The sequence below is a fragment of the Onychostruthus taczanowskii genome, unplaced genomic scaffold (assembly GCF_017590055.1).
Source record: "Onychostruthus taczanowskii isolate IOZ18803 unplaced genomic scaffold, ASM1759005v1 scaffold99, whole genome shotgun sequence".
In the NCBI taxonomy this organism is placed as follows: domain Eukaryota; kingdom Metazoa; phylum Chordata; class Aves; order Passeriformes; family Passeridae; genus Onychostruthus; species Onychostruthus taczanowskii.
The window spans coordinates 1,765,271-1,787,145 of NW_024507990.1; the positions used below are offsets into that span (position 1 = coordinate 1,765,271).

The 21,875-nt window shown below is 51.1% G+C and overlaps 1 protein-coding gene across 1 annotated transcript in view; it reads left to right on the top strand.

Annotated features, from left to right (window-relative positions):
- The window catches only part of DNAH9 (dynein axonemal heavy chain 9), a 145,018-nt gene that overhangs the window by 34,715 nt on the left and 88,428 nt on the right, over positions 1 to 21,875 (top strand). Inside the window, exons 30-42 of the mRNA XM_041427353.1 lie at positions 948 to 1,105; positions 1,393 to 1,531; positions 2,932 to 3,219; positions 3,908 to 4,118; positions 6,322 to 6,449; positions 7,497 to 7,605; positions 8,427 to 8,574; positions 10,115 to 10,289; positions 12,391 to 12,564; positions 13,130 to 13,337; positions 16,624 to 16,789; positions 18,420 to 18,522; positions 19,837 to 20,076. Coding sequence (XP_041283287.1) covers positions 948 to 1,105; positions 1,393 to 1,531; positions 2,932 to 3,219; positions 3,908 to 4,118; positions 6,322 to 6,449; positions 7,497 to 7,605; positions 8,427 to 8,574; positions 10,115 to 10,289; positions 12,391 to 12,564; positions 13,130 to 13,337; positions 16,624 to 16,789; positions 18,420 to 18,522; positions 19,837 to 20,076 — 2,247 coding nt within the window. The remainder of the gene's footprint in view (positions 1 to 947; positions 1,106 to 1,392; positions 1,532 to 2,931; positions 3,220 to 3,907; positions 4,119 to 6,321; positions 6,450 to 7,496; positions 7,606 to 8,426; positions 8,575 to 10,114; positions 10,290 to 12,390; positions 12,565 to 13,129; positions 13,338 to 16,623; positions 16,790 to 18,419; positions 18,523 to 19,836; positions 20,077 to 21,875) is intronic.

Below are 21,875 nucleotides of genomic sequence, written 5' to 3' on the forward strand. Positions count from 1 at the left end.
ATGATTCCGTGGCTCCTGGCTGGAGCGTGGTGTCTGAGCGAGCAGGGCTGTCACTCCATCATCGCCTCTGCTGCTATTAGAGGGTAACCATGGTGATGGTTAATTGGCTGCCTTAGTCATGCAGCTCCTGTCGATGTGGGTCCTTACACTGAGAAACTCCCTTAATTGCTTTGCTTTAAGGTGGCCAACGGGTGAGTTTAGGGCAGAGATTCCTCCCTGGTGAAGTGGTGTTATCAGGAGGTGAGCTGGCTGCAAGGGGCTGCTCCCTTGGGAAGCGGGGAAGGAGGGTCTGGCTGGAATGGACTCGGAATGGGAGGTGGGCAGTGAGGTGGCCTGGCTGTGTTGGCTGTTTAGGAAAACGTTTTTTTTTTTTACAGAAAAAGTGATAAAGTTCTGGAATGGCTGCCCGGGGAGGTGGTGCAGTCACCATCCCTGGGTGTGTTTAACAAAGCCTGGATGTGGCACTGGGGGCCAGGGTTTGGTTGAGCTGTTGGGACTGGGTTGGACTCGATGATCTTGAAGATCTCTTCCAACCCAGTGATTTTGTAAATTCTGTGACTCGCTCCATGGGAATGGAAGGTGGGCAGTGAGGTGGTCTGGCTGTAATAGATCTCTTTGGAAAGTGGGGGATAAGAAGAACAAAGCTGCAATCAGACAAGTAGAAAACACCAGCCAAGTGTCCTATGAAGCTAAACTAACTCTTGGAACTCTTTTCAGTTTGACTGTCCACTCTCTCCAGCCCTTTTCTGTTTTGTCAGAGCTGGATTGTGAGGGGAGACACACAGATTTACCCCAAACAGTGTAGAAAGATTTATATGGTCAGTAAAAGGCCAGACCAGAGCAGTGACAATCCCTGGTCATCATGGGCCAAGGGCAGGGAGGGCAGCAGTGCTGTCTGGGGTTTTTCATAGCTGAACACCAGCACTGAGCACTGCCTTGGTTCCCAGGTGAAGAGTGTGCAGGATGCCATCCGGGAGAAGAAGAAATCCTTCAATTTTCTTGGAGAAGACATTAACTTAGTGCCCTCAGTTGGGATTTTCATCACCATGAACCCCGGTTATGCAGGACGAACCGAGCTACCTGAGAATTTGAAAGCTCTCTTCAGGTGAGTCAAGGTCAGGTTTTGTAACCTGTGTGATAAAACTGGCAGAAATTGTCTTTTGGAACATCCAGGCTTCATTTTGTTGGGGATTCACAGATGGTTTCAGCCTTGTGCACCAAGCCTGGATCAGGGAGAACAAGGGATCTTTGTCCTGTGCCATGGGAAAGGCAGTGTGGGCAGACTGGGAGAGTCTCACTGGAGAGGATTTGGAAGATAAAGCTACAAATCCACTGCCCTCGAGCTCTGTAGTCAATGCTTGCTCTGCAATCCTCTCCTGCCTGTCTCCCTAGGCCCTGTGCCATGGTGGTGCCAGACTTTGAGCTGATCTGTGAGATCATGTTGGTGGCCGAGGGCTTCCTCCAGGCCCGGGCCTTGGCCAGGAAGTTCATCACGCTCTACCAGCTCTGCAAGGAGCTCCTGTCCAAGCAGGTGAGCCCTCTGCTGTGCTCTGGATCCCCAAAATCAGGGATGTGACACTCTGCTCTGGATCCCCAAAACCAGGGATGTGACACTGCTGTAGATCCCCCAAAACGAGGGATGTGAGACATTGCTCTGGATCCCGCAAAATGAGGGATGTGACACTCTGGTCAGTATCCCCCAAAATTAGGGATGTGACACTGCTCTGGATCCCCAAAACCAGGGATGTGGCATTCTGCTCTGGATCCCCAAAATCAGGGATGTGACACTGCCATGCACCCTCAGGGCTGAAGCTTCACAGTTTTTAGTAACTGACTGCCTTTGTGGCAGCTGCTGGGACAAGGGAGTGTTTGGTTTGTGATCACCAGAGCAATGACATTTTCAAATTGCTCTCCTGGAGGATCTGCAAGGGCAGAAGCATTTGACCAACTGCATTAGTGAGAGAGATTTTTCAAAAGCCTCAAATGCCACCATGACGGGGGCAGTATTCAGTGACCCTTTGCTTTTCCTCTAAGCTCCTATTGATTCTTCAGCCTGCAAGGGGTTCATGATGCCTGTTCCTCTCTTAGTCCAACTAAATACTTCTCTTTCATGTCAAGTGTTGACCATGTAAGGTCACCTCCAGTGCAAAATTCTTGTTAATCAGATTTTAACTTGGCATTGTCTGCATAGATCCAAACTGGGGTGAGTTGAATCAGGAGTCCAGATGGAAAACCTGATCTGTGCCAGCCTGAGTTGGGGTGGGTTTCTCCCTCGTCACAGAAACTTTGTGCTGTGCAGCTGGAGGCCCTGTGGGAGCTTTGGCCTCCCACACAAAGCAGTCAAGCTGTTGGGCTGTGCTCTGCAGGGTCTCAATGGAGCACAAATAGAAGGACTTGATTGTTGGCTTGGGAGTTCCTCTCATGCCTCTTTAGGATTCCTTTCCAGCACTGTCCTCCCTGCCCCTGCTTGCTGGACTGTCCCCAGGACCAAATGTCCCTGGTAACCTGGTGATGGAGAAATGTGGTTGTCTGAGGCCTCAGAATGGACTAACAAGCCTTCCACCACAGTAGCTCCTGCAGATCCAGGGCTTTGGCAGGCCTTGCTTAACCTGCACCAAGGTTTTAGGGGAAAAAATTGCTTAGGTCTCCAGAGTTCAAGTCCTACTGCTGACTTAGTGCCAGCTCTGAGCCCATGTGAAGGCAGGGACAGCTGAATTACTTGACTCCTTAGTGCTCTCCCTGGTGGGAAGCTCACCTTGTGAAATGGAGACCAGGTGACTCAGGCTGGTGGAGGTCTCTGACCACGACACAAATGGCGAATTTGGCTGCATTTCCACTGCCGACTGCTCTGGCAGCTGGGACTGCTGGTTTTTACCCCTGCCTAGGCATAAGCTCAGCCCTGTTTTTATGTCTCTCTTCCCCCTCACGCAGGACCACTACGACTGGGGTCTGCGGGCCATCAAGTCGGTGCTGGTGGTGGCCGGCTCCCTGAAGCGCGCGGACCCCGAGCGGCCCGAGGAGCAGGTCCTGATGCGCTCCCTCCGCGACTTTAACATCCCCAAGATCGTGACAGATGACGTGCCAGTGTTCATGGGGCTGATTGGGGACCTGTTCCCTGCGCTGGATGTGCCTCGGAAGCGCGATCTGGATTTCGAGGCCGTGGTGAAGGAGGCTGTGCTGGAGCTGCGGCTGCAGCCTGAGGACAACTTTGTGCTCAAAGTAAGGCCAAGGGGTATTCTGCTCTACCCACACCATCATCAGCTCAGTGGGGTTTTCTCAACCATCTTTGCTTCTTCAAAGAGGGCTCTGCACAATCACAGAATTGTAGAATGGTTTGGGTTGGAAGGGGCCTTAAAGCTCAGCTTGTTCCACCATCTACCATGGGCAGGGACACTTTGCTCTATCCCAGGTGCTCCCAAGCCCTGTCCACCTCGTCTTGGGCACTTCCAGGGATGGGGCAGCCATGATATTCCCTTTGCAGACAGACCTTGATGGAGGACAGTCAGCTGTGCTGGGTCTGACTGCACCTAAATCCAGCTCTGCCTCTTCCCTGGATTTCCAGAGACTGGCTCTTGTGCACGTGCAGCCCCCAGAGTGCAGAGCCTCTTTGGCTGGTGGCTGTCACCTGTGAGCAGTGCTGGAGGTTTGTCTGTCTGCTCAGGATTTCACCATCGTGGTTTGATTGGTCAGACCAAACTGGGAGTCAAATCCCTCTGTGTGTCTGTGTCACAAATTTCTATAGGAGGGCCCCAATGAGAGCTAATTTCACAGAATGCTTTGGGTTGGAAGGGACCTTAAAGGACATCTCATTCCACCCCTAAACCACGGACAGGGACTCTCTCCCCTAGAATTTGCACATGTGAGCTTCACTTTGGCATGTCTGTCAGCTCTGGGGGTGTTTCCCCAGGTGGTGCAGCTGGAGGAGCTGCTCAGTGTCCGGCACTCCGTGTTCGTGGTGGGAGCTGCAGGCACAGGCAAGTCTCAGGTGCTGAGGTCCCTGCACAAAACCTACCAGAGAATGAGGCGCCGGCCTGTGTGGACAGACCTCAACCCCAAAGCAGTCACCAATGACGAGCTCTTCGGCGTCATCAACCCAGCAACGAGAGAGTGGAGAGATGGTAAATGTCTTTTCGTGGCTGAATTTGGAGAGAAAAATGGTATTTTTAATGAAGCTCCTGAGCGGATGATGGGTCTCTCTGTGCAGGTTTCACTGTCCAGCAGCTGCTCCCAGCCCTGTGGGGGTTTGCTGTTGGAAGGAACATGTAGGGTGGCACAGATTTTTGGGAATTTATCTTTTTGCCATAAGGATAATCATCATGTTCATTAACACCAGTACTTCCCAATTCCTAACTGGGGCAGGTTGTTTTTTGGGGCTGGGCTGCTGATGGAAGAGAATTCCCTCCTGCCCTGTGCTGTGTACTAGGGTCCCCCAAAAAATATCCCCCAAAAACCTGCCATTTCCAGGTTTCTGTGGCTGGACACTCCCAACAGCCTTTGAGAGGTGTTTTTCCTCTGAATATCCCTGCCTGATCTCCAGCACACGACATTTGCCAGGCTGTTGATCCTGATTGCTCCTGAGGAGGATGAGATGAGCATTTAAGACCTGCTGAAAGATTACAGAGATGCAGAGTGAAAACGTTGGGTTGTGACTAATCCAGGAAGGCAGCTTTGATTCCCTGTGTGGCTGTTCTGGGAGCTGAGGGGGAGGTGAGGGATAACAGCTCCATAAATCATCCTCAGCCAGAGGTCTCCAGGAGAGGAGCTGCCACCACCTCCCCTGCCCCCTGCCACCACCCCTCCTGCCCCCTGCTCCGCTCCACTGCCAGGGTTAATTTATTTTTAATTGTGATTGGGGACCCTAAATCAAAGTGCCAGAGGGAAGTGTGGGATGTAGCCAGCCCTCTGCAGAGGGACCTGCACTCTGGGGATTGTGGATCAGGGGCTGTTGGTGGCACTGGACAGCAGGACAGACACTGGCAGGTGGCTGGCCAGCGTTCTCAATCCTCTAATGTTTCAAGAGAACTTACAGGGCTCCTCTCTGATGGCTCAAGGCAGATATTTTCTGCATTAACCATTCCTGAAAATGTTGTTTCTTGATGCCAAGGAGCAGCCAGGCCATTTTCAGCACGGCCTGACAGGAGAGGACGTGTCCCCTTATGGATCAGCTCCTCCTTTTCCTCTTCCCGAGTTCATCCTGTCACTCATTTCACTGCCAGCAGCTGGGAAGTTTGCACATCTTAGGTGGAAAAAGGCCCCACAAGGGAATCCTAAAAGTGTTATTTGTAGAACCAAACTCTCCTTTCAAATCCCAAATCCCCTCTGTGGTGTGGATGACCGAGGTTGGGAGAGGGGCACTTCCCTCCAGCAGCTGCTGTGGTTGTGATGCTCCCAGGCAGGAGCTGCTGCTGGCACTGGCAGTGCTGGAGAGGCTGCCAGGCTGTGTCCAGCGTGAGGAATGGAGTCCAGGCAGAGCCAGGGAGGTGTTATTTATCCCTGACCCCCTCTCATGGCTGTGTGGCTGAGCTGCTCTGCACAAGCTTTGTTCCGGTCGTGCGGTGCCACCGGCGGCTCCTGACCCGCACCACGAGGGAATAGCTGGTCCTGGAGAAACAAAAAGCATGCCTGTCACAATTCACCAGAAAAGAGGTTGTTTCTAATGCTTGCCTGATGTTCCTTCATGCAGACCAGCCTTTCCCTAGGTATTTCCTTGTGTGGAGGAGAGTGATGGTTTTGTGGAGCTCTCATTTGCCCTGCAGTACTTCTGCTCTGTTCCCAGCTTCTCTCTCTTCTTAGCATTCATTATTTACTCCCCTTGAGACTCTGCATATTCTCTGTCTCCTTGATTTTACTGACATTTTGTACTGTCACTCAATGTCATTCTGGGCTTGTTCTCCTCTCATTCTCACTAAAGCCATGACCCAGTGTTTAAAGCATCTTGATTTTCCTGATATACTTCAAGCCACAGAAGAAAGAAAAAAAAAAGAAAAAAGAATTTTCAAGGCATATTCAGATCGTTTTCTCTGCATTGTGTAGTTTGTGGGGCTTTTTCCTCTGAGTATCAGCTCTTCATTTTTCCTGTGTCTTATGGTTTTCAGTGGGAATGAAGCTCATGTAGGCCCACCATCATTCTCAGTGATAATAACTCTGATAATATTTTTTTTCTTCAAAGGAGATATCATTATACAGTATTATTTATGTCCAGATGCAAAGAGTTATGAATGCATAAGGGGAAAGCATAATTTTTAGGAAGTTTGCTGGAAAAATCTGTTAGAGCAGGTGACAACTTCAATGTTCATCAACATATTCATGTCACCCTCCCAGGACTGTTTTCATCAATCATGAGAGAGCTGGCCAACATCTCACATGATGGTCCCAAGTGGATGGTACTAGATGGAGATATTGATCCAATGTGGATTGAATCTCTGAACACTGTGATGGATGATAATAAGGTAATGGATGTCAGCTAAAGAAGCAGGTATTCCTTGTCAGCGGTGATTCAGTCTGGGAGAAATGCGGATTGTAATAACATCTCCTGGAATAATGCAGCTGTGCTTCTTCAGACACACCAAACAATATTGCATAAAGGCAATGGTGCATGAGGGAAATAACTTAGAGCTTGTTTTCATTGGAATTTCCCTTTTCTGGAGAGGCGTGCATGTGAATAATTGCAAATGTCCTGATCATAACTTCAGGTCCTTTAGAAGTAGGGGAGGTTCATAATTCTGTGTCTTTCCCCCACCCTGAGGGAGTGCTTTGGATTCTGGGTTGTGGAAGAGAGAAGGAGCATTCTGTGCCTGTCAGAAATCGTGTCCTGGCATCACAGAATGGTTTGGGCTGGAAGGGATCTTAAAGTTCACCCCATCCCAGTCCCTGCCATGGGCAGGGTCACATTTCATTATCCCAGGCTGCTCTAAACCCTGTCCCTTGGGCACTGCCAGGGATCCAGGGGCAGCCACAGCTGCTCTGGGCACCCTGTGCCAGGGCCTGCCCACCCTCACAGGGAACAATTCCTAATTCCCAATATCCCATCCCCCCCTGCACTCTGGCAGTGGGAAGCCATTCCCTGTGTCCTGTCCCTCCAGGCCCTTGTCCAAAGTCTGTCTCCTGTTCTCTTGGAGCCCCTTCAGGTACCAAAAGGCCACAGTAAGGTCACCCCAGATCCTTCTTCATGCTGAATACCCCCAGTTTTCTCAACCTGTCTGAGAACTAACAGAGCTTTTCCATCCCTCTGCCCATCCTGATGCCTCCTCTGGGCTCTCTCCAGCTCCTTCCAGTGCTGGGGCAGCTCTGCAGGTGGGCTCTGGCCTGGATGGGGCAGAGGGGCAGAATCCCCCCTTGTCCTGCTGGGCGCTGCTGGGGCTGCAGCCCTTTGCTGCTGTGCCTCAAGGAGCTGGGCTGGGCAGCCAAGCCCAGCAGTGCCAAGTGCTAAACACTCTCCATTCCTGTTCCTGGCCGAGCTTCAGGCTGTCTGTCTGCCTGTCTGTCTGCACATGCAGGTGCTGACCCTGGCCAGCAACGAGAGGATCCCCCTGAAGCCCACGATGAGGCTGCTGTTTGAGATCAGCCACCTGCGCACGGCCACCCCGGCCACCGTGTCCCGGGCAGGTGAGTCCTGCTGGGCTGCTCCTGGGGCTGCTTCCAGCCTTTTGTTGGCCAGTCTTAAGCTGTGCCAAGGGAAATTAAAAAAAGAAAAGGATATTACCAGCCTTTTTTCATAGAAAGAGTGATCAAGTATTGGAATGGTTTGCCCAGGGAGGTGGTGCAGTCACCATCCCTGGGTGTGTTTAACAAAGCCTGGATGTGGCACTGGGTGCCAGGGTTTAGTTGAGGTGTTGGGGCTGGGTTGGACTCGATAATCTTGAAGGTCTCTTCCCACCCAGTGATTCTGTGATTCTTTGCAAGCTGCCAGGCTGGGAGCACAGCTGCCTGTGGTGTGCAGGGAGTGTTCCTGAAGCTCACAGATGCACTGAGGATCCTGAGCCCAGCCCCACCTGGGGTCTCTCATCATCTTGGGGCTGTACTCAGAGTGTTCCTGCTGCTGCAGTGGGGTCATGGCTGCAGCACTGCTGAGGGAACTCTCCTGCACAGCTCTGTTGTGCCTGATGAGGAGTGAGCAGCCTTTATCCTAAAGAGTTTTTGGAGCAGGGCATGGGAACAGAGAATGAAGGTTTCCCTTCTGTCTGGTGCCCAGAGCAATAACATGGCTCAGGAAACAACACGTTCCAAATTTGGGGCAGGATCATGAGAGTTTCCTGAGTTACATCTCTTCACTGTCAATATTTCTCCTCTTCAGTGGGGCACATAATGAGGGACCAGGTGCATTTGACAGGGTTTCAGTTGTTTCAGAGAGTAGCTGAAAGTTCCTGGTGGAAAAAGGGAGAGCCTCTGCTGTGTCCTTACTCTTGTCTCTTCTCCTGCACCTGAAGGGATCCTGTACATCAACCCCTCAGACCTGGGCTGGAATGCCCCTGTCAGCAGCTGGATTGACCGGCGGGAGGTGCAGTCCGAGAGGGCCAACCTGACCATTCTGTTTGACAAGTACCTGCCCGTTTGCCTGGACACCCTGAGAGCCAGGTACCACTGCAGGGGGTCACTCACACTGTCCAGACCAGCTCCAGGGCTGGCCAGTGTCCTCCTTGTCCCCAGGAGCACTGAGTGTCATTGGCTTCAGCTCCAGGAAGCTGTGGGTGAGGGGGCAGCTGGCACTCCATCCTTGCTTGGTATGGTCTGGTTCTCCTTGGATATTGATTTGATGGTTCCTGTGCTGGTGTCAGTTCTGTGTCTCTTGGAAATGAAACCCAGGAGATCCTAAAGGGAAAATCCAGTCTCCTGATGTGTCAGGCCAGACCTGAGTTCACTGCACAAGTTTTGGGTCAGTAGAGCAGATTTCAGCCTGCTGCTGAAAGAAAGTGTGGAAGATGCAGAGCAGATCCTCTTTTATCCTCTCCCCACATCTTTTCCACTCCTTTGGGGGTGAGGAGGAAGCTGCTGTTTGTGTGAGAGGGTGGGATTGCTCCAGAGGCAGTCCTCTCTTGGATTTCTTTCCTGAAGCATTTGAGCACAGCTGAGTCCCTCTGTGTGAGCTCCCAGCCTGGCTGTGTTCCATGGCCGGACACTGACCACTGAATGTGACAAACAGCACAAGGAGTGATGGCTTTAAACCGAGCAAGGACAAATTTAGATTGGGTATTAGGAAGAAATTCCTGGCTGTGAGGGTGGGCAGGCCCTGGCACAGGGGCCCAGAGCAGCTGTGGCTGCCCCTGGATCCCTGGCAGTGCCCAAGGCCAGGCTGGACAGGGCTTGGAGCAGCCTGGGACAGTGGGAGGTGTCCCTGGCACAGGGGGAGGTGTCCCTGCCATGGCAGGATGTTGGAATAGATGACTTTTAAAAGAAGAAAAGTCAGTGAACAACTGAACCTGGGCACCATCAGCCCCAGTGAGGAGGTGTCAGGAGGAGCTGCTTGAGTGCAAGTCTTGCTCCTTGGGCCTGGGAGTTGGGAATCTTGCTGGGGAGCTGCTCTCTGGGTGCCCAAACTTTAAAGCTGTTGGCAGCAAAGCCCATCAAGCATCTCCAGCTCTCTCTGCTGAGCAGTTGTCAGCCCATGAAATCCCCAGGATTAGCTGCACCAGCCCTGAGCTGAGTATTTTGGTAGCTTGCTTAATTCAGAAATTGTAGAACCAACCTTTCAAATAGCTCTAATTACTTTATGGAGGACTTCAGTGCTGCTACAATATTAGTTTGGAATTCTGTAAGTGCAGCTTAAATGAATGTAAAATGGCAAGATGAAAGGTTTTATTTTATTACTCCTCTATTTGACCGCTTTTGAACTCCTGGCGCTCCCAGGAAATCATCGCCTTCAGCAACTCCTCCATTTTACTTCTTTCAAGAGGATCAAAGTTTTTAAATGCCTGAAACTTCTGATTACTGTTATTATGTGTGTGTGTGCCAGTGCCAGTGGGGCCAGGCAGAGGATGGCTGTTCTCTTCTTCCTGCTGACAAGGAAAATGCTGATATTCTGGCAAAGCATCCCTGCCTTGCTTTCCTGGGCTGGGAGCAGCCCTGGTGCTTCACCCAATTAGGTTTCCCAATTCTGTTTTCCATTTCCATCCCTCAGATTTAAGAAGATTATTCCCATTCCTGAGCAGAGCATGGTTCAGATGCTGTGTTACCTCCTGGAATGCCTCCTGACAGAGGACAACACACCTCCTGACTGTCCCAAGGAGCTTTATGAACTTTACTTTGTCTTTGCTGCTGTCTGGGCCTTTGGTGGCTCCATGTTCCAGGACCAGGTAAGAAGGGACGAGAAGATCAACATCTTTCAACAGGCTTTTTATTGCCTTTTTTTTCCCCCTGATTTATTCTACTTTCCCAGACCTAAAGCAGTGTCAATGCTGCTGTCTGACCTGGAAACCTGAACTAAACAATCCCTTTCATGAAAAGCCTCATTATCCAGGGGGGAGCACTGGAGAATGGCCAAGCCCAGCGTGGTGCTCCCTTGGTGCCATCACCTCGAGGCCGTGCAGAGCCAGACCAGCTTTTCTGGTCCTTGTGGAGGATTTAACCCTCCATTCCCTGTGTGCCAGCTGGGAAAACCACAGCCCAGCTTCTGTCAGTGCAGGGTGGCTTTTAATCCAAGCCTGGGGGGCACGGCTTAATTCAGAAATTGGCTCTTGCCCAGCAGCTGAGGAACTTCAGCCCCTCACTGTGCCTGGTGGCACTTGGACGTGGCATTCCCGTGGCCACAGCAGCTAGCCCTGGCGTGGCAGGTCCTTGGCACAGCTGGGTGTGTGGCAGGAGGAGCTGGGAGCAGGCTCAGCATCCCACTGGGAGGATTCTGGGAGTCGCTGCTCTGTAAATGTCAGGGAGGAGAGCGTGAGCACGCGGCGTCCGAGCGAGGGGGAGCCTGATGAAAAACGATCCAATATAAAAGCTGTTTATTGCTCCCTGCTGAAGGTGCCCTTCCTGGTGACCTTTTGCTGCTGAAATGTCAGGAGAAACAGGCTGGAAGGCTTCCCACTGCTCAGGGTTTGTTGGTGGGGAGCGAGGCCCTCTATAAAAACAGATGATAGATTTGCCATTTCCAGGCCCTCAAATTAGCAGAAATCCACACAGGGTTTTTGTTAAGGAAGCAGTTTGAGCTCGGCACCATTCTGGCAATAAAGCTGGGGCTGGGACTGCTCCACTTAAGGACTCAGCCCCTCCCAGCACTGCGAGCAGGGCGAGGCACCACTGTGAGAAAGCTTTTAGCAGCGCTGCACATCCCTTCTCTGCTGCCAGGCTGAGGAGCAGTGACAGCAGGAGAAAGGAGATTACAGTCATTCTGCCTCTCTGGGCAGCACGAGACTGCAAAATCTTGGATGCTAATAATGTGTTCTTCAGATCATCTGGTCTTTTGATGTGTGGTGGCTCGGGGAGGTTTGCAGAGGACACTCAGTTCAAAGGCAGGTTTCCTGAGGGTGGCTGAGCAGTCCCTGGTCCCACCTGCTCCCAAAAACCCGTGTGGTGGCTGTGGGGAGAGAGACCTAATAGAGATGCCCCAGGATCAAACTGTGCTGCTAAAACTGGCTCAGTGATGCATGTGCTGTCTCCCAGACATCTTTTTAGCAGCACTTTCCCCCTCCTTCCTCCCTGTTTCTCCCCAGGGCTGAGGGCTGCAGTCCCTGTGCTCTGCGTGGGAAGGGTTCAGACAGTGGCTGGCCCAGTTTCACAGAGGAGACCTGAGGCAGGGAAGGGGACTAAGCACATTTTGCAAATCCTGACTCAGTGTCTAAAGCAAAAACTGTCACCCCAGCTCCCAAGAAAAAAAAAAAAGTTCAGATGCTTGAAAATCTTCACGCACGGAGGGATAGAAGGGGGAAAGCAGGAGCTTGCTGGGCTCTGTGGCAGCAGCCCCTCTCCCATTCTTTGCTGAACTGGGGTCTGCTGCTCCTGCTTGAAAATAGGCCAGAAAACAACAGCTAAGTGTTTGCAGGATGGTGTGATTTATGAGGAAGAGATTTGGTATGCATGCTCTGACTGTCCATGGCCACGGATGGAGATGGATGTGGTGTCCTTGTCTGTTGGAAGAAATAGGCACCAAAAATCAATCAAGTGTCTGTTTAGTCATAGGCACGTATTTCTCTTTTTCAAATTGATCCATCTGTCTAATCTCAGACATTCTAGGAGTGATCAACACAGAGGATGAATTATTTAGGGGAATAAATAGGAGTGATGAGAAAAATGAAGAAAATGAAAAATTAGACTTAATAATAGGAAAAAAGATAAGATTGTTATGCTGTGGAATATATTTTTAAGGACTAATCCCACTCTGCTGGACTGGGATAAATAGCATTCTCCATTTCTAATGAATTTCTCTGGATTTGTCTAATTTCTCCTCTCTTCATCTGGCAGCTCGTGGACTACAGAGTGGAGTTCAGCAAGTGGTGGGTGACAGAATTCAAGACAATCAAGTTCCCTTCCCAGGGCACAGTCTTTGACTTTTATGTTGATCCAGAAACAAAGAAGTTTGAGCCTTGGTCTAAACTTATTCCCCAGTTTGAATTTGATCCAGAGGTGCCCCTGCAGGTAGGTGACCCCAGCAGCTTGCTGGGCTGGAGGAGTCCCTGTGTTTTAGTGACTGAACGTGGGTATTTCAAAAGGCCAGGCACTGATGGAATTCTTCATTGGCTACAACTAAATCACCCATCCTTTTTGCTGTGCTTTGGCTGTAACAACACGACCTCCATCCATCTTGCAAACACAAGTGATGTACAGCAGGGGCAGGGCTGCTGTGCCCAGGGTGCAGAGAGAAGCGGTGACACAGAGCAGGGACAAAGCCTCTGAGGCACCACGACTTGTTGTCACTCTCGTGGCTGTAAACAGAGATGGGCTTATGTTTGGGCCAAGAAAAGAGTCCCTCAGGTAGCGAAATGTGCTTGCCAGTTGCACACCTCTGGTTTTATTTCAGAAGTGCCACAGTGAGCAGATGACTTGTAAAAATATCACTTTAGCAAGGTGGGATTTTGTGCGGGGATCCGGGGTTCACATGAAAAGATAGATTTTAATGGCTGGCGGCAGCACATCACCCCTTCCCTAAAAGGCTCAGCGGCTTCCAGGGCAGGGGGCACTGAGGTGGGTGCTGTGCCCCCAGGCCTGCCTGGTGCCCACGGCGCAGACGGTGCGGCTGCGGTTCCTGGTGGCCAGGCTGCTGCAGCGCCGGCGCCCCGTGCTGCTGGTGGGCACTGCTGGCACGGGCAAGTCTGTGCTGCTGGGGGACACGCTCTGCTCGCTGGACACCGACGTCTTCCTGGTGAAGAAGGTGCCCTTTAACTACTACACCTCCTCTGCCATGCTGCAAGGTAAGCTCTTAAAGCGTGCTGGGGCTTTTACAGAATCACAGGATAATGAGGTTGGAAGAGACCTCTAAGATCATCGAGTCCAATCTGTGACCCAACCCCACCCTGTCAACTAAACCGTGGCACTGAGTGCCACATCCAGGCTTTGTCAAACACCTCCAGGGATGGTCACTCCACCACCTCCCTGGGAAGAGCATTCCAGTGCTTTATTATTCTTCCAGTGAAAAATTTTTTAGGTTTAGGCTGGACATCAGGAGGAATTTCTGCATTGAAAGGGTGGTTGGGTATTGGAATGGGCTGCTCAGGGAGGTGGTGGAGTCACCATCCCTGGAGGTGTTTGACAAAGCCTGGATGTGGCACTCAGTGCCATGGTTTAGTTGACAGGGTGGTGTTGGGTCACAGATTGGACTCGATGATCACAAAGGTCTTTTTCCAGCTGGGTTAATTTTGTGGTTCTGTGTGATTCTGTGTCATTCTGTGTGATTCTGTGTCATTCTGTGATTCTGTCATTCTGTGCCATTCTGTGATTCTGTGTCACTCTGTGATTCTGTGTCATTCTGTGACATTCAGTGACATTCTGTGTTTCTGTGTGAGGTTTAGTTGACAGGGTGGTGTTGGGTCACAGATTGGACTCGATGATCACAAAGGTCTTTTTCCAGCTGGGTTAATTTAGTGGTTCTGTGTCATTCTGTGTGATTCTGTGTCATTCTGTGATTCTGTCATTCTGTGCCATTCTGTGTTTCTGTGTCACTCTGTGATTCTGTGTCATTCTGTGACATTCAGTGACATTCTGTGTTTCTGTGTGATTCTGTGACATTCCTGGGGCATCCACTGTGGTTTGGAGCTGGATGTGCACTGAGAAGCTCAAGGAAAGACCCGTGGGTGAGTTGCCCGTGTTGTGGGCCCACTCACAACCCCACGGTGAAACTCTCTTTTCAGCAGAGCCCTGCTCTTGTGGAGATGATGTTTTCCAACCTGAGGATTTGCCTTCTTAACCCCACCACTCTGGTTCAGGGCTGTGCCAAAGCCCAGGCTTCAATCTGCTGTGCTTTCCATGGCTTCTATTGACTTGAAGTGTTTCTAACATGCTGGAATTGAAGAATAAGATGGTTTTTTTGGAGAGGATCCAAACTGTCCTTGGGGTGCAATGATGGGAACTGCATCCCAATTAGCAGTGAGGATGGTGCTAATGGCCAGGGCTGCATCCTGGGGCTGTGCTCCTACCCTGCCACAGCCCAGCGTGTCCCCTGGAGCAGGTGCCACCCCCTCCCCAGGGGCACAGAGCTGCTGACCTGGGGGGCTCAGACCCCTGAGGAATTTCTTGCCCCAGGGATACCCTTCAAGGAAAAAAAATGGGTAAAATCTCCCTTTCTGGCCAGTCTCACAGCCATGGGCAGCGTGATGGTTGCAACCTCCCTTTTTCCTTTTCCTGCTGGAGTGAGGAGTGCCCTGGCTTGGGAGGGGGCTGAGCTGGGGACCCTGGTGTTCCCCACCTGCCCAGGTGAGTGTGTGCAGCTGTGGGGCAGGTACAGGGTGTCCCTATTGCTCTGAGCTGAGCCCTCCCCTTCCTTCCTCTGCAGAGCCCAGCACATCTTCATCACAGGAAATGTGATTTATGCTGCCTGGCATCCTTCCCCACTGCTCATTTTTTAGTTAATTTGTCCCTTTTTGTGGAGTTTGTCAGTTGGCTGCTTCTTTTTCTTCCCCAGCAGGTGCCTCTTTAGATTTGTAAAATGTGAATCCAATGCAGTTTGGGGTTTTAGTTTTTATTTACTTTGCAAAGAGCCAACCTGAAAGCCAGGATTTTTTTACTCCAGGTGCTTGTTGGGACAGAGATTTTTAAGGTGCAGAGCTGCACTCTTGAGGGGAAGCACAGGGATGTGGTTCAAACAATCTTCGTGGACCTGTAGCTTACAGATTTTCATGTGCATGGGGGTTAAAAGGAGCCAGACTCTCTCTGTGCCCAAACCTGGGCACAGTTTGGGGATTTTCTTTGGTGTGTTGTGACAAAATCCCACTGCCTGTGGAGCCTGGAGCTCTGCTGTGCTGCTCCATGCCCTCTTGGACCTCTGCTCCTCCATCAGCTCCATCCCTGCCCTCATTGCCCACCTTCCCCCTCCAGATCTGCCTTGAGAAAATGACAATAAATGTTTTTTTGGGGTTGGGTACTCTTCCCCCCATGGCCATCAGGGTGAGAGGAGGCACACTTGCCGAGTCTGGTGTGCAGTGAGTGTTTGAGGGGCTGATGGGGATGTGTCAGCAGCCCAGAGCAGGGACCCTGCAGGATTACTGTGGGATAAGCTTTGAATTAAAATGCAACTTCCACAAACATGTCATTTCATCCCCAGTAATTGCATTTCACTATGATGAATCTCCTGCATCCTTGTTTAACCTCGAAAAGGGCTGATTTTATGTGTTAATTAAGGCCTAATTAAATTTAAATTAAATGCTTATTTGAAACACTTAATTTGACTTGCTACCAGAAATTTCAAATATTGTGGTTTTATTGAAGGGGGAGAGAGATTCCACTGAGGAAAAATCTATCATTTTTCTAAGCACAATTCATGGCTTTGTGCAGAAGTGTCTGTGACAAGAAAACAGCTGAATTCTTAGTGGGTAACCAGGCTGTCTGCAGGGCACCCAAGCAGGAAACAAATGGGGTTTTAAAAGATTCGTGGTTTGAAAAAATAACCCCAGAATATAAATTTTCCCTAATAACTTTCGCCCTTGATAAGGGATGGCTGAAGTGTGCATTTGCATGAAATTTTTATCAAAACTCCCAGTTGGCCCTAATTACAAAGGATTGCTCCTTGCCTTGCTGCTGCTTACAGGACTGGTGATAACCCCAAACTCTGTCAGTGAAATAAATTCTGCCTCCATCTCCAGGAGAGCTGGGAGCACCTGGGAGTGAAGATGGGCTCCAGGATGGGCAGAAAATTCACCCCAGGGCCCAGAAAAGCTGCTGCTGTTTGCTTTGCCCCTTCCTGAGGCAGGAAAGGCTGCACTGAAAGAAATCAATAACCTATAAAACATTTTGTGCAGCAGCGTGGGGTGATCTGCATTAAATATCACTCCAGCACTGTAAATATTCCCAATATGCTACAATCTGGAGCAGCACATAACCTCAGCCTTCTCCTAGAACAAATAGGAATTTTCCAGAGCTTCCAAATGAGTTTTCTCCCCATGTTCTTCCTTCCCAAAAAGCCACAAAGGTGGCAGGTGGAGCTGGGAGGGCTGGGGCTCCCTGCAGCAGGCTGAGCACTCATCCCCGTCCCTCCTGCCCCTCCAGGTGTGCTGGAGAAGCCTCTGGAGAAAAAGGCTGGCAGGAGTTACGGCCCCCCAGGCACCAAGAGGCTGGTGTACTTCATGGATGACCTGAACATGCCCCAGGTGGACGCCTACGGGACCGTGCAGCCCCACACCCTGCTCAGGCAGCACCTGGACTACGGCCACTGGTACGAGCTGCTGGGCCTTTGCTCTGGGGTGGCACATCTAAACTGGCACATCTAAACTGGCACATCTAAAAACAAGCAAAGCAAAAAAGCAGAAGTGTAATGTTAGATTGGAGCACGTATTTCCCTTAAGCTTGATGGATCATGTTCCCTGGGCTGTCGGGGTCTGCTCTGGCTAGCTATGGACCCTTGCTCACACCGTAAAAATAGACAAGGGTAAAAGATTGAGAAGTGCTCTTCTCCACTTGGGAATGTTCTCCTTTATTCCAAGAGACACACCAGGAGGACGAACCCATGGGAGAAAGAGGGTGTTCCCTGGTGGCAGGGGACATTTATACCCCAGGATGGGACAGAGGGAGAGGTCCACAAGCAATGGGACACCAGTGAGGGGAGGGTTAACCCAGGGGGGACCACCAGGGGGTATTGGGGTGGGTGAGGGAAAGATCATGAGGTGGGGGAAAGGGATAACAAACCATGTGGCATAAGCTATTCAGTGCAATACAGAACTACTCTGTGCAAATTCCCACTCACCCAACGCAAGAGAACAATTGAAACTGGTGCACCACAACATAAGCTGTCACCTAACAAAAAGTTCTACAACACTACTGATTGCCACACTTATAAAACCCAAAGTTCACAGTCCTTTGTGGGTGAAACACAAGATGTCAGGTGCAAGGATGGGCTGAGACCTTTTTGTCCAGTCTGGTGTTGGGAATGGGGTTTGAGATGAATGCAGAGCCCTCTTCCCATCCCGTGGTGGAGCTGGCTGGGAGGCTGTGGGTGAGGAGAGCACTGTGCACCCTGGGCTGTCCCATGTCCCCAGCAAAAACTCCCTGAGCATGGAGGGAGGCCATGGACTGCCCCTGCTGTGAGATCCTGGTGCTGTTTTCAGCCAGGCAGCAGCAAACAGTTGTTTTCCAGGCAGAGGTAATCTCTAGGAAAACCAGCAGCAGTGCTTTGGAAGGAGAGTGGAGTTTTTTACACTGCAGCCAGCAGGACAGGGATACTCACAGCTCTCCCACGTGAAAAACAAGGCAGAGACAGAGACATTCCCAGTCTGCTCAGCTGTGTGTGCCCAGACTTGAACAAAATCTTCCCAACCACAGAAGCACAGTGGGGTGGGAGCAGAAATTCAGGGCTGTGGGTGTTGGGGAGGTTGGGCAAAAAGGGGGTGTGTGGGGTGTGTGGGAGCCATGCCACGTCTTGGGGACACCATGTGCCAGCTGTCCCCTCCCAGGTGGGTCCAGGCTCCCTGTCCTGCTCTCAGCAGCAGCTCTGGTGCACCCTTGGTGCTGCTGCTGAGCCCGGGGTGCTGAGGAGGGACAGGGGCACAGCTCTGCTCCCTTGGGCTGCTCTGGCTGCACATCCTTCCCTGCAGCCTGCCTGCCCTGGCCCTGACCAGAGTCCCTCCCTTGGTTTCCCGCAATTTCCATGCTGGGGCTGAGCCCAGAGCTTTGCTCAGCACTCGTTACCAGCTGGTGGAAACGCCAGCTCCAGGATCTCCCCCAGCAGCTGGGCCATGTGGAGAGGGGCAGAATGTCACCCCCCTGAAGCCACCTGGCAGGGTCCTGGCAGCCCACAGTCCCACTCAGGGGTGTGTGCTCACCGCGTGTGGCGTTTGCTGTGCCCCAAGGTACGACAGGAGCAGGCTGTGCCTGAAGGAGATCAGCAATGTGCAGTACGTGTCCTGCATGAACCCCACTGCAGGGAGCTTCACCATCAACCCCCGGCTCCAGGTAACGCCCTGGCTCTGATTTTTGGGTGGCTTGTTCAGTGTAGGAATGTGCCCCTTGTTGATGGAGTGACAAAACTATCCTTTGTCCCCTTAAAAAGAAAAGAAGCCCAGGTGTTTCTCTCCTCGGTTAGGTGAAAAGACACCCTAGAGGGCCTGGGGGACTTCACCTCACACCTAAGGATAGCCAATTGGACAGCAGCCAAAAAGTCCTGCCTGTGCAATTTACTAGAAAAAGAAGAGAACAAAGGAAATAATCACTTTTGTGGGGTGTTTGACCAGGAGCAAGAACCTCTTGCACCTGGCTTGGTTTTTTCTCTCTTTGTTATTTTGCCTTTTATTAAACCTTTTTGTTTCCAGCACTGCAGCAGAAGTCATCCTGCTGATTTTATGCCTCCAATGGTGCCTGAGCTATCTTGGGTGTGAGAGAGCTTATGAGACCTGGCTCAAGGAGGCTCCTGTAACAGTTCAGGCCCAAGGTTTCAGAAGAACCCGTGGCAGATCCTGCTGTCATTCAATCAGTGGAAACAGCATGAAGTGACTAATTCCTGATGGAATTTCTCCTTTCTTTGTGTTTCCTCATTTTTTACTGCTCAGTGGGAGGAAGAAGTCACAAGTTCCCCAGCAGCTGGACACCCACTGTCAGGAAAACTTCTGGTTCAGACAGGCAGATTTTGCCCTCCTCTAGCTGATTCTGCTGGACCAGAGTTCTTAAAAGTCTTTTGGTGGCCAGGCATTGGAACTTGCAGCCCAGGGAGGTGGTGGAGTCACCAGCTCTGGATGTGCTCAAAAATTAGTAGATGTGGCACTGCACAGTATGCTCTGGGATTTGTTCAAAGGTTGGACTTATCTCAGAGGTTTTTTCTAACCTTAATCATTCCATGTTCTCTTCCTCTGCAAGCTCCTCATCAACAGAGTGTCTCCTGGGAGGTGGTACCTTCTGGGAGGGGCTGCTCCTACCTGCCTGGGCTTCCCCAGGGCTCTGTGGGGCCTTCAGACCTCTCAGCTCTTAAGTGGACTGAGCTTCCCTTGTGAAATGTCACTGAAAATCCCTTGTCCAGCCAGCAGAAGGTGTCTCCTGCCAGCTGTCCTCTGCTGGGAATTTGGAGGGGGGATATAGTTCTGGTGGGCTTCAAGGCATGGGATCACGGAGCATGCCAGGTTGGAAGGGACCTCCAAAGATCATCTGGGCCAACCTTTTCTGGGAAGTGGAGCCCAGATGAGATTGTTCAGTGCTGTGTCCAGCCACAGAAAGGGCACTGACCTGCAAGGTGGTTTCCATCTCTGACCTTCCCACCTCTCACTTTCTCTTCCCCAGCGTCACTTCTGTGTCTTCGCTCTCTCCAACCCTGACCAGGACTCTTTGTCCAGGATCTACAGCACCATCTTAGAGCAGCACCTGGCCAGTGGGAACTTCTCAGAGGCTGTGCAAAAATCAGCCCAGCAGCTCATTGCCCTGGCCCTGGGGCTCCATCGGAAGGTGGCTGCCACGTTCCTGCCAACAGCTGTCAAGTTCCACTACGTTTTCAACCTCAGAGACTTCTCCAATATCTTCCAAGTAAGTGCAGCTCCTCTCCTGTGCCATTTGGAGTTTGTGCCTGTGTCACAGGCAGCTGAGATCCCTCTGGCCCTTGCTGAGCCAAACACAGTGTGCCACTCAGCAATGACACAGCACGAGTGTCCCCTGAGCTCAGGGGTGAACTGGGGCCATTCCCTGACCCCTGACTGGTTTTGGGTGGATTCCAGAGCCATCACTCATGACTATTTACTTTCCAGCCTCCTCTGGCCAATGGGGAGGGATGCACAGCTCCAGAGGGCGGTGTAGTTTTTGAGGAGTTTGAAGTGTCCTCTGGCTGGAAAAAGGACAAACAGGAGAGAGCTTTGGGCTCCTGACCCCAGCCCTTTGAGCAGTGGCTGTTGTCAGGGTGCTGGAGCTGGGCTTGTCTCGGTGATCCCCACCCCACTGGTGTGGGTGGGGGTCCGTGGCACCATCCCACTGGTGTGGGTGGGGGTCCGTGGCATCACCCCACCACACAGGGAAGCTCTTCCTGCGTGGGACAGGGGCTGGATGCTCTGTGGGTGCTGGCCCTGAGGAGAGGACAGCAGTGGCTGGTTCAGCTGCTCTGCCAGAGCCAGGGCAGCCTGGTGGCTGTACCAGCACGTCCTCTCAGGTGCTCAGCACTGAGCATGCAGGACAGCAGTTAAAGAGTGATAAATCAATCCAAACCAGCTTTGATTTTGCCACTGAAACTGAATCACCAGCCACTCTACCAAAGTGAAGTTGTTCACCTCCAGAAATATCTTCCATCCTTGGTGAGATTTTGTTTTTCTGTTTTCCCCAGCAGTCTCATGCTTTGGAGCACTGGTGTTACTGCTCAAAGAGCCTTTCAGAGTTTCAGGCTGATTAATACAATTTGATAAATTCCTCAGCAGCCACACCAAGGGTCAGCACTGTAGCCTGTTCTAAACCCCCAGCTGGTCATTTGTCACTGTCCTTGTTAACACCTGCTTCACAAAGTGGGGACGTGGAAGTTCAGAGCCTTGTGCCTGCCATCAGACAGGAGCTGAGGCAGAGACAGACAGGGAAATCTGGGACCAGGACCTGAACAAGTGACTACTCCACTGTGGCAGGAAGGAGTCAGGGCTGTCACTGTGCTCAGCTGAGCATCAGCAGCTCAGGATGTGAGATGTGGGTCTTGGTAAATCCTGCCTTCCAGTTCCAGTGGGCTTTGGGAGGTGCAGGGAGAGAACATTTCAGCTTTTCAGTGGGAGGCTTTAATCTGATCTGCTGAATGTGCCAGGGTTGGGGGTAACAGAAAACATCCTGCCAGCTCCCAGCTCTGGGCCAGAGGGTGACAGGAATGCTCCTCATTCTCCTTTCAAGGGACTCCCCATCCTCTTCTTTTCTTTGTTTCTTGTAAATGTTGGCCCCATCTCCATCCCAGATGCAGTGACCCACAGCCACGTGTCCCTCTTGCTTTTGGGGTGTGGGGTCTTTAGATTCAGTCCCTTTAGAGGGATTGAGCGATTTTTAATTCTATTTTAATCAGTTTGGGATCTGATGTGTTTTTCTTCCTCTCTTTGAGTTGTCAGCTTTTCTCACCATTTTTTTTTCCGGAATAAATAAAATAATTTGACAGCTGTAATGACAGATGTGAAATCCAAACAATCTGAGCTGTGGACCAGTGAGCTGAGAGGGCCTGCTTTACATTGCTTTCAATGCATTTAATATTTAATGTATAAATAATTAGATGTTAGGAATAAAAGCTGTCTGTTTAATTCATACCATTGAAAACCCTGTGTGCTGTTAATAGGCTTAGTATAGGCGACACCTCTTTGAAATATAATTCTTTTATG